General features: G+C 38.7%; 1 protein-coding gene across 1 annotated transcript in view; it reads right to left on the minus strand.

Moving 5' to 3' along the window:
* The window catches only part of LOC149169183 (callose synthase 3-like), a 452,496-nt gene that overhangs the window by 140,592 nt on the left and 297,910 nt on the right, over positions 1-13,994 (minus strand). Inside the window, exons 15-21 of the mRNA XM_089428597.1 lie at positions 3,944-4,275; positions 3,576-3,628; positions 3,376-3,436; positions 3,033-3,114; positions 2,889-2,938; positions 2,670-2,756; positions 2,361-2,495 (exon numbers count right to left, since the gene is read on the minus strand). Coding sequence (XP_089284723.1) covers positions 2,361-2,495; positions 2,670-2,756; positions 2,889-2,938; positions 3,033-3,114; positions 3,376-3,436; positions 3,576-3,628; positions 3,944-4,275 — 800 coding nt within the window. The remainder of the gene's footprint in view (positions 1-2,360; positions 2,496-2,669; positions 2,757-2,888; positions 2,939-3,032; positions 3,115-3,375; positions 3,437-3,575; positions 3,629-3,943; positions 4,276-13,994) is intronic.

Raw genomic sequence — 13,994 nt, forward strand, 5'->3', positions numbered from 1 at the left:
TAGGGCATCACTTATCTCACAATCTAGCCATCCAAAGAGTTCAATTTTTGGTCCACAACTACATTGGAGTTTGCTCTAGAGGCCCTCCAAATTTCAAGCAAATTTGACGGTGGGATCTCAAGATATTGCAAGCCCTAGCTCGGGGACCATTCCTTGCCCTAGGTTTCCCTTGGCTAGAAACCTCACTGGGATCATTGCATTACCTTTCATTGAAAATTCCTGCCTTGATCCCCTTCTCCTCCCTAATTAGGTCAAGCCCATCATTGGTTGCTCAACCCCATTCCCTTGACCTAACCTCAGGTCTGCTTAGTCCCATGTGGTCCCACAACTTATTGAAGCCAATTTCACAAAGACCACTTGGAAGCCAGGTTTCTTACAAGGATTTTAGGAGATAAGAATCTTCTTGACAAGTCATATACTCAAACCCTAGCCCTAGAATTCCTTTAATCCCTTCCTAAAGAGCCTTTTATCTTGCTTTCAATGCAAGCAAGCCGTATATCTGAGCCTCTCTTGTGAATAGGCTTTCAGTATCACCTCTCATCCTATCATTGATCCATTCAATTTCGTGATCCTTATTATTACAGGTCTCCTCCCATCGGTGAATGTTCGTAAAGAGTAGGGAGCCTTAGCCGATGTGACAATGGGCTATTGCTCCATTGCTACCCTTGACCTAGTGATAGCCCTTCAAGGATTCCCTTTTAGGACCCCTGCTAGTTTGAGAGGTAACATGCCAAATAAACACTTGCAAACTTGTAAACTAGGGTAAGGGTGCAAATCATTAATTTTCTACAAATATCATGTCATGCATTAGCCGACATCAACACTCCACAAACCCTCAAGATAGAGGAATATATCAATAAAAAAAGATAGCAATATTGATTGATTTTGCAGTACCCATAACTTCAAATTACAAATCAACAAAACTTGTCAATGGTTTCATATATCCAGCACCAGACTTTGAAGTAATGATTGTAAATGGAGGTACCATAACTTTTTCAGGGAAGTGCCATAGTATTAAGCTCAATATGGGGGACTATTCATTGGATAGTCCCATGATTGTAATACAAGCAGGTGGTATTGATGTTATATTAGGGGTCTAATAGTAACAATCAATGGGAATAGTGACCTTTAATTTTCAAGATCTCTTCATAAGATTTACCTTAGAAGGAAAAGAAATAGAGCTTATAGGTATCCAAGGGAAACCCTCTAAAGTGATAAGCTCTAATGGAATGACAAAACTACTCAAGTAGGGGCACCAAGGTGTAATTGCACAATTGTGTTCACTAGATGTTCAAATGTCAATATCATCTATGTGATGGGATCTCCGTAAAGTTATCAACAATCATTCCAAGGTATTTGCAGCCTAAGGGTCTTCCACCTGTTGGAGATCATGACTATGCTATTCATTTGCACCCTGCAAGTGTATCGGAGAGAAATGAAGAAAAGGCATACTAGAAGCACAAACAATCCTTGAAACAAGGACTAAGGAGCCAAGTAATCCAACAATTGTGGAGTACCTCATCAAACAGAAGAACCTACTGCTGCAAGAGGTGAAATGGGAAGATGACTTATTCATGTGGAATCATTGGTTGTTAGTCAATTGTTGAGGACAATACTTCTTTGAAGACAAGCGGCATGTTAAGCCATATATATTAAGCCCTAAATATTGAGTGATTACATTTTTATTGTTGTATTGTTATGGGGGCTAGAACCTTCCATGGTCCCATTTTATTAAAAGTATACCCTTTCTCTCTCTCACACACACGCACACACCAAGGAGACCTAGTATTAGGATCATCAAATCTTGTCTTGTACATTGTATTTATTGTAAAAGGAGGTTTCCCCCTCGAAGAGACTGTAATTATTGGTTTCTTATCATTTTTAAGGTGCATGGTTCATAACATCTAGGAAGTTGGTATGAGTTCTCCAAAGAAGGCTTAGGTAGATAAAATAAAGGACCAAATATGGGAGCTCAAAGACATGTAGTAGCGATATGACACCCCTTGCAACATTTAGAAAGTTATGTGAAGCAAAAATTGAAGATAAAGATCAAAACAAGAAGTAATGGGTGTGCTGAGCTGGTTTTTTGTCTCCACTTGCTCTCTGTCTCCGTTAATGACTCTCTATAGGCTTGTAACCTGGCTATATGCAAAGACTTCTGAAGTTTTTGTATGTATGATCAGCCCTGTATTACTAAAAAGGGATGTTCTTATATGGTACTGATGTAGGCAGTTTAGACAGGTGCCACAGTACAACCATATTTGCCATCATAGCATGATGTCTAGGAGTTCCTATCTGGGAGATGAAAGCTTTATTTTATTGATAAAATATATCTATGTATATATAAAGAAATACTTCACCTGCTCAAATGTCTGTGACAATAATGCTTTCAAACCCTTTTTCTGCTTTTTTGGCTTCATTGGTGGCACCAAACATGCATTGAAAGCTCCAGGCAAAGATTGGAATCGAGACCTTAGCATACCCAATGTTCGTATCTGAGAATGAAAGCCACAAGCAGAATACAGAGCAGCAAGAAAATCAGGCATGCGGCTAACAGAAAGAATGAAGTGCATGCTCAAAACTTGAAATGATGTGTGTCCTCTTAATAAGTTACTGCAATGATTAAAATTTAGATGAAAGACTAACATGACTTTAGAAAAGAATCACACCTCGCCAAGATGGCGAATGGCACCATAGATGCCTCCAAATATAGTTGAGAAGATGGCATACCAAATTTGTGTGTCCATGAAATAGACCTAAAGATAAATAAATAATTAGCGTAGGTACAAAGCCCAATGCAGAAAATTGGTATTTCACATACACAGCAAATATTTCAACAATTTAGCACCATAAACAACATAATTTTGACACTTGATTTCTGTGCTCACAAGAATTATTGGAGACCATATAGAAATCACCACCCCAATGTTCTTTCTTACTGCAACATGGATGAAAGCCACATTAGCAAAATCTATTTATGCGAAAGTGGATCTTATACAGGACTTCTAAGCAAACTGCATAAGTATTCTCACCTCGTGGGAAAAGCTCATGCCATTCATAATTGCCAATACTCATCCGCATGATCACCTTTGTGGGCTTAACCAGCGGCCTTATCTGAAAGAATATATATTATGAATTTCAACCCACTGACACTTAATGATCTGATTGAAAATTGGGTATAGAAAATTTAATTATTTTAAATAATTTATTCGTGGTATAGTTCGACTTGTACTATTATACTTCAATTTAACCCTTGCATCTTTCTTTCCCAATATTTAGATGAATATTTTTTCCTACGTAACCTTTCTGCTCAAATTGTATACAGAACCATTTTCTTCAAAGCAAAATCTGCTCAAATAGAAGATGATTTATTACCTCAATGTAGTAGCTAAAAGCAAACTTGCTTATAAGAAGTAGAATCCAAAACATCGTGTACCTGGAGATCTACCAAATAAGCTATCAAAAAGATATGAACATGAAACATAAATATAAAAAGCAATCTTAAAAATCTCATCTCAACCACGATATTTCTAAAATTCAAATACAGTTTGCAATAAGATCATAATGAAACTAACATGAAAAGAGAGGACAAATCCTCATGCATTCCCCGTCCAACGTACAGGCGTGGCTGCAAATGACCAGAGATAGATTTGTTTGAGTATATACCAGATAGTGCTATTACAGTAATGGAACTTGCATTAAATTTAACAAATAAGGTGACTTATCAACCAAGCTGCACTGAGGATTCAGATATTAACACTGTACTAGGACAACTGGTACTTTAAATTTGCATGCTATCATATTCGACATAGGAATCTGTTTCTCAAAGACCAAAGGAGTTGTTTTCCCAGGTTTAAAACAATCTGCAAAATAGAATATTGAAGAGCTAAATAACTTTCAGTAAGATGTTAATATTCGAGATACAGTTTTATAACATGCGCACCTGTTGCCACCATGTCAGAATAGTACAAATGCGCCAGCTTGACCTTTCAATACACCGCTTCAGCATGGGAAACATGAAGAAAATCACCGCAAGCGCATTAGGCAACAAATATGTTACAACGGCTAAAATATACAAGGAAGGGAAATTCCACCCGCTAGCCCAGTTCTGGAAAGTTTTCACAAGACCAGTAGGATTCTCCCAGGTATGGACATAACAAGCTGGAAGAATGATGACCCACGCAGCAGCAACCACAGCCTTCAATATATACCTCAGAATCTGTTCAAATTTCATAGATTTTCTTGCATTCCAGCCAAAGATTATATCAAGAATCACTGCAAAAGCAAAAATTTATTAATTTAGAATTAGTGTGCAAGCTGTACAAGGTTAAAGTATTGTTAAGTCACTTTTAGATGTTGGAAAATCAAGTATAATGAAAATGATGCTTGACTCTCCTTCTTGATAATTACTAGTGAATGTTAATGTTACTCTTATTATTTATAATGTCTACTTCATCAAGCAATTATACGACTGTGCAAAACATAAATATCACAAGAAATCAAGAGACACCAAGATTTAGGCTCCAGCCAGGGCAAAACACCACAAGGGGGAAAAACCAACAGTCCTCTTCTTACAGAATCAAGTAAAAATGAGATGTCCAATACCAAGACCAATAACTGTCAAAGATTCCAAGTCAGCCCTCCTCTCAATCTTCTCCAACAGGTCAAAGCCAACAGAACTCAAAGGAGGTCAAATCTTCTGCAAACTGGTCAAAAATCTTCAGAGCTTTCAGTCCTGCTACAGAGGTTGAATTACAGTCCTGTGACAAACTTTAGAAAATTTCAGAATCTCGCACGTGTGACAGAGACAAGGCAGAAAAATTGGTCTTTTCTTTTTTCTTTGATTTTTCCTTTTCTCTGAATTTCGCTTGTTTTCTTCTTTCTTTGGTGCAGAGATCGATGTTTGATGTGTGTACCAGTGTTGCGAACATCTCGATACATCCCGATTTTATTTAGAAATCACGTTTTTTTGGCCTAGCCAATGTTTGCCGATTTTTAAAGATATTTTTATGGTATCTTGATTTTGCCAATGTTTGCCAATTTTTACCGATATTTTCCCGATTTTTACGATTTTTTGGCTTTCCAGACCCTTGCCGATTTTATCCCAATGCCGATGTTTGCAACATTGGTGTGTACTTCATTGTCTCGCAAGTGATGGAATAGCTGTCCTTTATATAGCTGTTCAGACTCCAGAGGGGTTATAAACAGCCACACTGGCCGACTCGACAAGGAGGGCCGACTTGGACCTTTGACTGACTCTTTTTGACTAAAATAAAAATCCTTCATCTTTTTCTTTCAAATGTCAAATATGGCAAGATTCAAATACAAATTTCTTTGACCCTTTTTGACTTTTTGAGCATGAAGAACATGCTTGACCAAAAATAAAATGATAACAATAAATTTATGAAAATTATATTACATTATGGGGGAGGCTGGAGCGGGAGGGATCCTTTATGCTCCCGATGGAAAAATAGTGCATCAATTCACTTGGGGTATCGGAAGAGCAACCAACAACGTTGCTGAGTTCTTGGCCTTGTGGAAAGGCCTTGAAATTGCATTGGAACTAAAAAATAACAAATCATAATATATTCAGGAATTCAATGTTGGTAATTGGATAATTTACAAAGGCTAAGGCAACCATCACAAAAGATTCTGCGCCCACCAATTAAAGAATACTTTCCCTATTGTCCAAGTTGGAAGGTGTGAATATTTTTCATATCCTCCAGCATCTAAATTCAGAGGCTGACACATTAGCAGAGAAAGGATCTTTGATGATCCAAGGAGAAATTAGCCTTAATAAAAGGAGGTGCTTCATCCCAATTCCTTAAAATGTTAAGTCCCAACCCTATGGTTCTCCGACATATCAAACGCATGGTGTCAAAGGTTCCCGACGAGGTGGGCCACCAGGATCCTCCCTCCCGGAGTTTTCCCCTCCCTCCTCGTCCTCAAAATTGCAGCAAGGTTAACAAGTGTTTAATGTTGAGGTACAGGTGGACACATCTAAAAACTCTCCTCTATAACTATGGTCGTTTCCTCTTAATGGAGAATCTCTCAGATTATGCACAAATCTGACGCAATAAGGATGCCAAGGCTCATTCGCAGAGGAAGAAATTAATTCACCTTAATCAGATTGCCCCTCAAGTGCAGTCCTACAATGTTAGTGGTTCTGCAATGAAGAATATTGTCTTTTCAATGCAGAGTGGCTCGTGCCAGGCTTTGAACCGTCTCATTATATCAATGCTCTCGGCCTCCCACCCCCTTGTTGGAAATTGTTTGAAGATCTCAGTGGTCTGTACAGTCAATCTTTAGTCAACCGTTTGGTTAGTTCTCGTTTTCATTTCACGATGGCGAACTCTCAAGATTTTGGGGAACTCGCAGAAGTGATTGAGAGGATGGTTAACGTTTCCCAAGCATTGCAAGCCTCAATTAGCAGGCTCGAGGATATGGTGGAATGGCAGAGAAGTTCTTATCAAATGTTCATGGAGGAAAATATGCTCATGCACCGTGTGGAAACGAAGGACACCTTGGATGATATATGTTGGAAAATGTAACTATGTTCGGTCTTCATTAATGTACTTGAGTCATCATTTAATGTACTTGTCAAAAGAATAAAGAAATAATTTTTATTATTATTATTCTGACTTATTAAAGCATGGGTTTCAATCTTGGGCCACCATGTTTTAGGTCAAAGTCCCCATTGAGGACTTCTAGGATTTATTCCGAGTCAATAGAATCATTACACTTTTAAAGAGACCTTTCTTGGGCTTTTGAATCATGTAAAAAGGTTAAGTATTGAGTCAAATATGATTTATGTAACCTCCACACCATGTCGGCCTGGAAGTGTTGAAGAAAATGTAACTAGGTTCGGTCTTCATAAATGTAATTTTGATCTTTGTACTTGTAAAAAAAAAGAAATATTATTTTTGTAAATTGTAAAAATGAGTTTCTTGCTAATTTAATAGGTCAAGCACATGTTTGAGTGCTTCTAGGAAAGTCAAAGAGTCAATGTAGTTGTTGAAAACCCATGTGGGCATGTTACACTATGTAAACATATGTATTAGAGTCAAATAAATATGTCAAAGAAGATCCTCCAAAGCAAAGACAAGTCTCCTCTTCAAGTCGGCTCAGGAAATGAATTTTGATGCACAAATGTCAAGTCGGCCTCCTCAGGTGATCAAGTCAGCCTAAAAGGAGGCACAGACTCCTATATATAGAGCAATACGACCTCACCATTAGATCATCAAGTGATCTCTGAAATCAGCAAAGAGAAGAGGCAAGAAAGAGGTGCAAAAAAGAGCAAGAAAAGTACTTCTAGGGCAGCAAAGAAGAGAGGAAAGAAATCCGAAGTTTTGGGACTATTTTTGGGCTCCTCTCTGTCACACACGCAAAGGAAAAGAAGGACATTCTGCTGCTGCTGCAACAAGTCAGATATTGCAGTCCTCCAAGAAGTTTCAGTTGGGCTAAAAGAGGTCTTAAATAGGCCTCCATATCAAGCGAAGTGGGTCCCATCTCAAGCAAAGGAAAGGAGCAAGCTAGAAGGGCAATCTTGTGCCCTAGATCAGCCACACGTGCAAAGAAAACAAAGTAGCAGTAAGGGTTAAGAGGATCAACCTCTAACCTCAAGGACATACCTCAAGAAAGGCCTCATTCTCTAGCCTAAGTATCAAGGAGAAATAAAACTGCCAAGCAAGGTAGAGAAGGAAAGAAGGACACCAAAGAAGAGGTCTCTAAGGAGACCTAGGGTTTCTACGGTTGCTGGAAAAAGAGTTGCCAGTTGCCGAAAGAAGTGTGAAGGAAGTGATCAAGGTGCAACCCAGAAGAAGGCATCAATTGAAGGACAAAGAAAGAAACACTATGTCTTGTGCTTGGAGGATCAACCGGTCAAGGGTCTAGGGTTTGGCATTTTTCAATTGAAGCTTCAATAAGAGAAATTTGCAGAACGGTGTTCCTCTCTAGGAGAGAAAGGTTTTGCCTTGGCTAAGAGCCAACATCTTGTGTTCTTGTCACTTTTGTTTTGGTAACTGTTTGATGAAGTAAGAAGAGCACACACTAATAATAATAAGAGAAGATTGTGCTAATAAGAAAAGTAAAAGTACTTCAGAAATTGTTATCATTGTCAGAAGAATCTCACTATAACCTAAATGCCCTAGATTCTTCAACATGGTATCAGAGCTAAGGTGACACATCAAGGAACGGCATCTCAAGAGCACATAGAAGATTGAAGCATTAAGAACAAGAAGCAAAGGCACACAAAGGTTGAAGCATCAGATCTACTAGCAAGAGTTCCAAATCCATCAAAAGACAAGAAGAATTACTATCTTCTCTCCTAGATCGATCAAAAGGGACTATCATTCTGGGAACAAAAGAAAGCCTTCCATCTAAAAGTATCATCAAGAAAGTTCATCCAAGAAGGGCTTACATCAAACACTCATCATCTTCGAAGGAAGGTACTCAAATCCAGGCCCATCATTGAAGATCTCCAGATCTACACATTGAGAAGTTTTCATCAACAAGCAAATCTATCACAAGGCACCTTGAAGGAAGCATCTTGAAGAACTCCAAGATCCAAGAAGTTGAGACTTCATTCATCAAGGAAGTAGCAAGATCTCCTCATCACTAACACTCTCAAGTAAGTATTTTTATGTCCTCTTCTGAAAATATCAAAATGTCTTTTTGCAAGGAAAGCAACAAATTGGTTGGGACTGCTAATTTCCTTGCATGGAAAAAGAGGATTGATCTACTTCTCAAAGAAAATGAACTTCTGGACTACATCAAAGGGAGTGTCATTGTTCCTGCTAAGGAACAAACTCAAGCCCTAGCAAAGTATAATAAGGATGAAACAAGGACTCAAAGGATTCTGATAGAATCCATCAAGGACCCTCTCATTCCTTATGTTTCCAAACTTGAAAAATCTAAAGAAATATATGATAAGTTGGTGGAGCTATTCTCAGTTAGTACAACTAGAGAAGTGACATCGTTGTGTAATGAACTCTATAAAATGAAGATATCCAAGGAAGAAGGAATAGCTCCCTACTTCATGAAGGTCTCTGAGATGAGAGACCGGCAGCAAGAACTAGGAGAAGTTATGTCAGACAGAGAGATGACAACTGTAGTGCTCAACGGATTACCTGAGGAATGGGATAACTTCACATCAAGTATATATGCCAAGGAAGCCACCTCGTTGAATGAACTTTGGTCTCTATGCAAGATTGAGAAAACTAGACTCAAAGCCAAAGATGATGTGGGATCAAAAGAGTAGGCATTTGCTGCTATGGCCAAGAGAAAAGGGAAATTTGGCAAATTTGGTCCACAGAGAAAGCATAAAAGAGATATGTCCAAAGTCCAATGCTTTGGCTACCAAGAGTATGGACACTATAAGAGGGATCGTCCCAAGCTTAAGAAGGAAAACAATAAGAGGAAACAAGAAGAAGCTCACATTACCCAAGAAGTGAAAGAAGAAGATAAGAAGCAGAAGAAGGAGGACCCTCCAGATCTCTACTATGATTGAAATCAACTTCTTCACATAAGTCTTCTTTAAAGTTTTGGGTATCATAGGAACATGTAGCAGTAGGATAGAATGCATAATTTATGAGAATGGCATCTTCAAGAATATAGGAGCATTATGTAGAGATAGCTCAAATAAAGATATTCATGTAGGAAGGAAGTGAAAGAAGATAAGAAGCAGAAGAAGGAGAACCCTCCAGATATTTACTATGATTGAAATCAACTTCTTCACATAAGTCTTCTTTAAAGTTTTGGGTATCATAGGAAAATGTAGCAATAGGATAGAATGCATAATTTATGAGAATGGCATCTTCAAGAATATAGGAGCATTATGTAGAGATAGCTCAAATAAATATATTCATGTAGGAAAGATGTAGCCATTGGATAACCTCATCAAGGCATAAAGGAATGATCATGATCAAGAAGAATCACCTTGGAAGGCCAGTATAATCAGCAGAAAGGAGCATTTGAAGGATGAGGATGACTAGGATCCTCCGATGGAATCTTCAATAGAAGGTTCATAACCTTCAGGAAAAGCAGATGTCTCAATAGGAATTCCAATTATGGGGATTCAAGAAAGGATGATATTCAAGCAAGGAAAGATGTAGCAAAGAAAAGGGGATTGAGGTAATCTCAATCTAGGAAGTTGTCAAAGGAAGTTGAGATGATCAAGGAAAGAACTAAGATGAGGAATGTATGCATCTATGTTTTCAGTGAGTTCATGTCATCATCTGTGTTAATGAGCATGGGGAATTTATCTGGAAGCATGATCAAGAAGAAAAGGATAGATCTCTTTCATTGAAAATGTGCATGAAGGCATGGTTCACACACTGATGAAGGTCAATATGAGAAATGTCCTCATATGGAGTATGAGGAGGTTGACTAAGAAACCTATGAAGAAGCACATAAGAAAAGAGATCAGGGATAAAAAGGACACCATGGACACTAGGAATCAACATTCGACAGATTTGTTGAAGGCATCTCCCGGAAGAAGGCACAAGAATTCTAACTAAGGAAGAAAAAGATCAAAGGACCCTTGACACCTAGAAAGGCCTTGGAGATGTGAAAATGTCGAACGTTGATGATTCAAGCCAACAAGATGTCATGATGGAAAGCCATCTCGTAAGGTACTATTTGATTTAATGTTATGCTTTGATTTCTTGAACAATATCTGGATAGGTTCATGCAGGGCTATTGCAACAAGGGTTGTAAGTACAAGTACAACTAGCATTCATGTGGTGGATGGAAATTCCTCAAAAAAAACATGATGAAGAAGAAGTAGCTATATGACGAAGGTTCTAGATATGTATCAAGAAGACCACTTTCCATGAAGAAAGGAATGACATGACCAACCAAGAAGGAAAGAGATCGATGGTTGATGCCCTACAAGGAAGAAGCTTGAATGAACTTCATGACATCAAGGAAAGAAATTGATCAAGTAGCTAAAGGACCCACAAGAAGAAGTTTCGGATGTATAGGAGAGTCCCTAGTTAAGAGGGAGCTATGACAAGCCCCTGATTGAGAGGGAGCTTGGGCAAGTTCCTAGTCAGAGGGAGCTTGGGTATATTCCTTCACAGGAATGGGCATATCTTCCCTAGTTGAGAGGGAGAGATAGACACAACATTCTTGTCTTCACTTGGGAAGAAAGAATGGAGGATTGGATAATCATCTGGAATCTAATGCTCTTTGAGGATGTGTAGGGCATCCAAGATAAGAGTAGGTAGGAGGACCGATATTCTTTGAGGATTGGGAACCCAAGATAAGAATAGTCCTAGAAGGTCATACTCAGTGAAAACCCAGGTGGGTATGTACCTTGAGAGACAATGATGGAGGTGTCTATAGTCATTGGTCTCGCCAACATTGTGCTCTGATCTATTAGGAGATAGAGTTGTCAGTCAAGGCCTTGTTGTGGAAACAATGTTGGTTACTCTGATGCTAGAATAGAGGGATTGCCAATCTGATTTCTCTTATGTGAATTCTTTAGATTGAAAATGGCCAAACACCTTGTAATGATTTATGAATACCTCTCTAGTTAAGAGGGAGTGTTGAAGAAAGTGTAACTAGGTTCGGTCTTCATAAATGTAATTTTGATCTTTGTACTTGTAAAAGAAAAGAAATATTATTTTTGTAAATTGTAAAAATGAGTTTCTTGCTCATTTAATAGGTCAAGCACATGTTTGAGTGCTTCTAGGAAAGTCAAAGAGTCAATGTAATTGTTGAAGACCCATGTGGGCATGTTACACTATGTAAACATATGTATTAGAGTCAAAGAAATATGTCAAAGAAGATCCTCCAAAGCAAAGACAAGTCTCCTCTTCAAGTCGGCTCAAGAAATGAATTTTTATGCACAAATGTCAAGTCGGCCTCCCCAGGTGATCAAGTCAGCCTAAAAGGAGGGACAGACTCTTATATATGGTGCAGTATGACCTCACCATTAGATCATCAAGTGATCTCTGAAATCAGCAAAGAGAAGAGGCAAGAAAGAGGTGCGAGAAAGAGCAAGAAAAGTACTTCTCGGGCAGCAAAGAAGAGAGGAAATAAATATGAAGTTTTGGGACTATTTTTGGGCTCCTCTCTGTCACATGTGCGAAGGAAAAGAAGGACATTCTGCTGCTGCAACAAATCAGAAATTGCAGTCCTCCAAGAAGTTTCGGTTGGGCTAAAAAGAGGTCTCAAATAGGCCTCCATATCAAGTGAAGTCGGTCCCATCTCAAGCGAAGCAAAGGAGCAAGCTAGAAGGGCAATCTTGTGCCCTAGATCAACGACACGTGCAAAGAAAAACAGAGCAGCAGTGAGGGTTAAGAGGATCAGCCTATAACCTCAAGGACATACCTCAATAAAGGCCTCATTCTCTAGCCTAAGTATCAAGGAGAAAGAAAATTGCCAAGCGAGGGAGAGAAGGAAAGACAAAGGAGAGATCTCTAAGGAGACCTAGGGTTTCTATAGTTGCCGGTAAAAGAGCTGCCGGTTGCCGGAAAAAGAGCTGCCAGTTGCCGAAAGAAGTGTGAAGGAAGAGATCAAGGTGCAACCCAGAATAAGGTATCAATTGAAGGACAAAGAAAGAAAGACTGTGTCTTGTGCTTGGAAGATCAACCGGTCAAGGGTCTAGGGTTTGGCATTTGTCAATTGAAGCTTCAATAAGAGAAATTTGCAAAAGGATGTTCCTCTCTATGAGAGAGAGGTTTTTCCCTAGCTGAGAGCCAACATCTTATGTTCTTGTCTCTTTTGTTTTGGTAATTGTTTGATGAAGTAAGAACACACACTAATAATAATAAGAGAAGATTGTGCTAATAAGAAAAGTAAAAGTACTTCACAAATTGTTATCATTGTCAGATGAATCTCACTATAACCTAGATGCCCTAGATTCTTCAACAAGTAGAAGATCAAGTCAGTATAAGGACCCTATTCGACCCACAGGAAGCCTATAAAAGGAAGCTCATCGAATTCATTTCGAGCATCATTCTCACACACAAGTTCAAAATCTCTTGTAGCTGGGAAAAAGTGCAAAGTTCTCTTGTAGTTGGGTAAGACTAAGAAGTCTGTTGCCGGGAAGCCGAAATGAATGCAAGTTTGGGGAAGTCTAAGGAGAAAGGAAAATTTGAAATTTTGGTGCCTCTCTCTCTCTTTGTTTCGTGGTCTGGATTGGGAGATCAAAGTCTCCTACGTTTCGTTGTTGCCAAGAAGCTACCTATTGCGGAAGCTGCTGCCTAGTCGAAGTCGCTAGAAAGGGTCGAAGACCTGGGAGGCTCACTTGGTGGGGAGGGAAAGTCTGGCCTTGGTCTAGGGTGAAGAGTCTCAAAGAATACTATAGAAAGGAAGAATTATCTTGACTGGGTTTTCCCCTCGAGGGTGGTTTTGCCCTAGCATGTGCCTATATCTTGTGTCACTTGTTTTGTTATCTTTAGACACATAATATGGCAATTGCTTGATGAAATATAAGATAATAAAGAGGTAAAAGAAGCCAATGCACTCACATGTAATTATCAAGAAAGGAGAATCAAACCTTAGTATAATTACTTGGATTTTCCAACATGGTATCAGAGCCAAGGTCAGGAAGAGTCAAAGATCACTTTGTTGGCATGGATTCTCCCTCTATGATGAACTACATAAGAATGGGTTTCAACACATCTGGATCAAAAAGGTCATCTACTACTTGTTCAACAAGGTCAAGAGTCAAGGATTCTTGGCTGCTCTTATAGGTTCTCTTACTGATGACTATGCTATTAGAGGCCTAGGATCAACATCGTTGAAACTGGATAATGGATAAAAGCTACATTCTATATGTTCCAAGTTTGAAAATGAATTTGATTTTTATTATTTATAAGATAAAAGGTAAAAAATTGTTTTTGTTGATGGAAAAGTATTGGTTTGGGAAAAAGACGTTATTATTGATAATGTTACGGTTATTGGAGTTTGTGAAAGTAGTCAAACTAGGTCTAAAGAGATATTAGACCTCATCCATTCTGATGTGTGTGGGCCCATGTCTGGCA

This window comes from Pinus tabuliformis, chromosome 4_2 (assembly GCF_031772625.1).
Source record: "Pinus tabuliformis cultivar Carrire ecotype Pingquan chromosome 4_2, CPIR1, whole genome shotgun sequence".
Lineage (NCBI taxonomy): Eukaryota > Viridiplantae > Streptophyta > Pinopsida > Pinales > Pinaceae > Pinus > Pinus tabuliformis.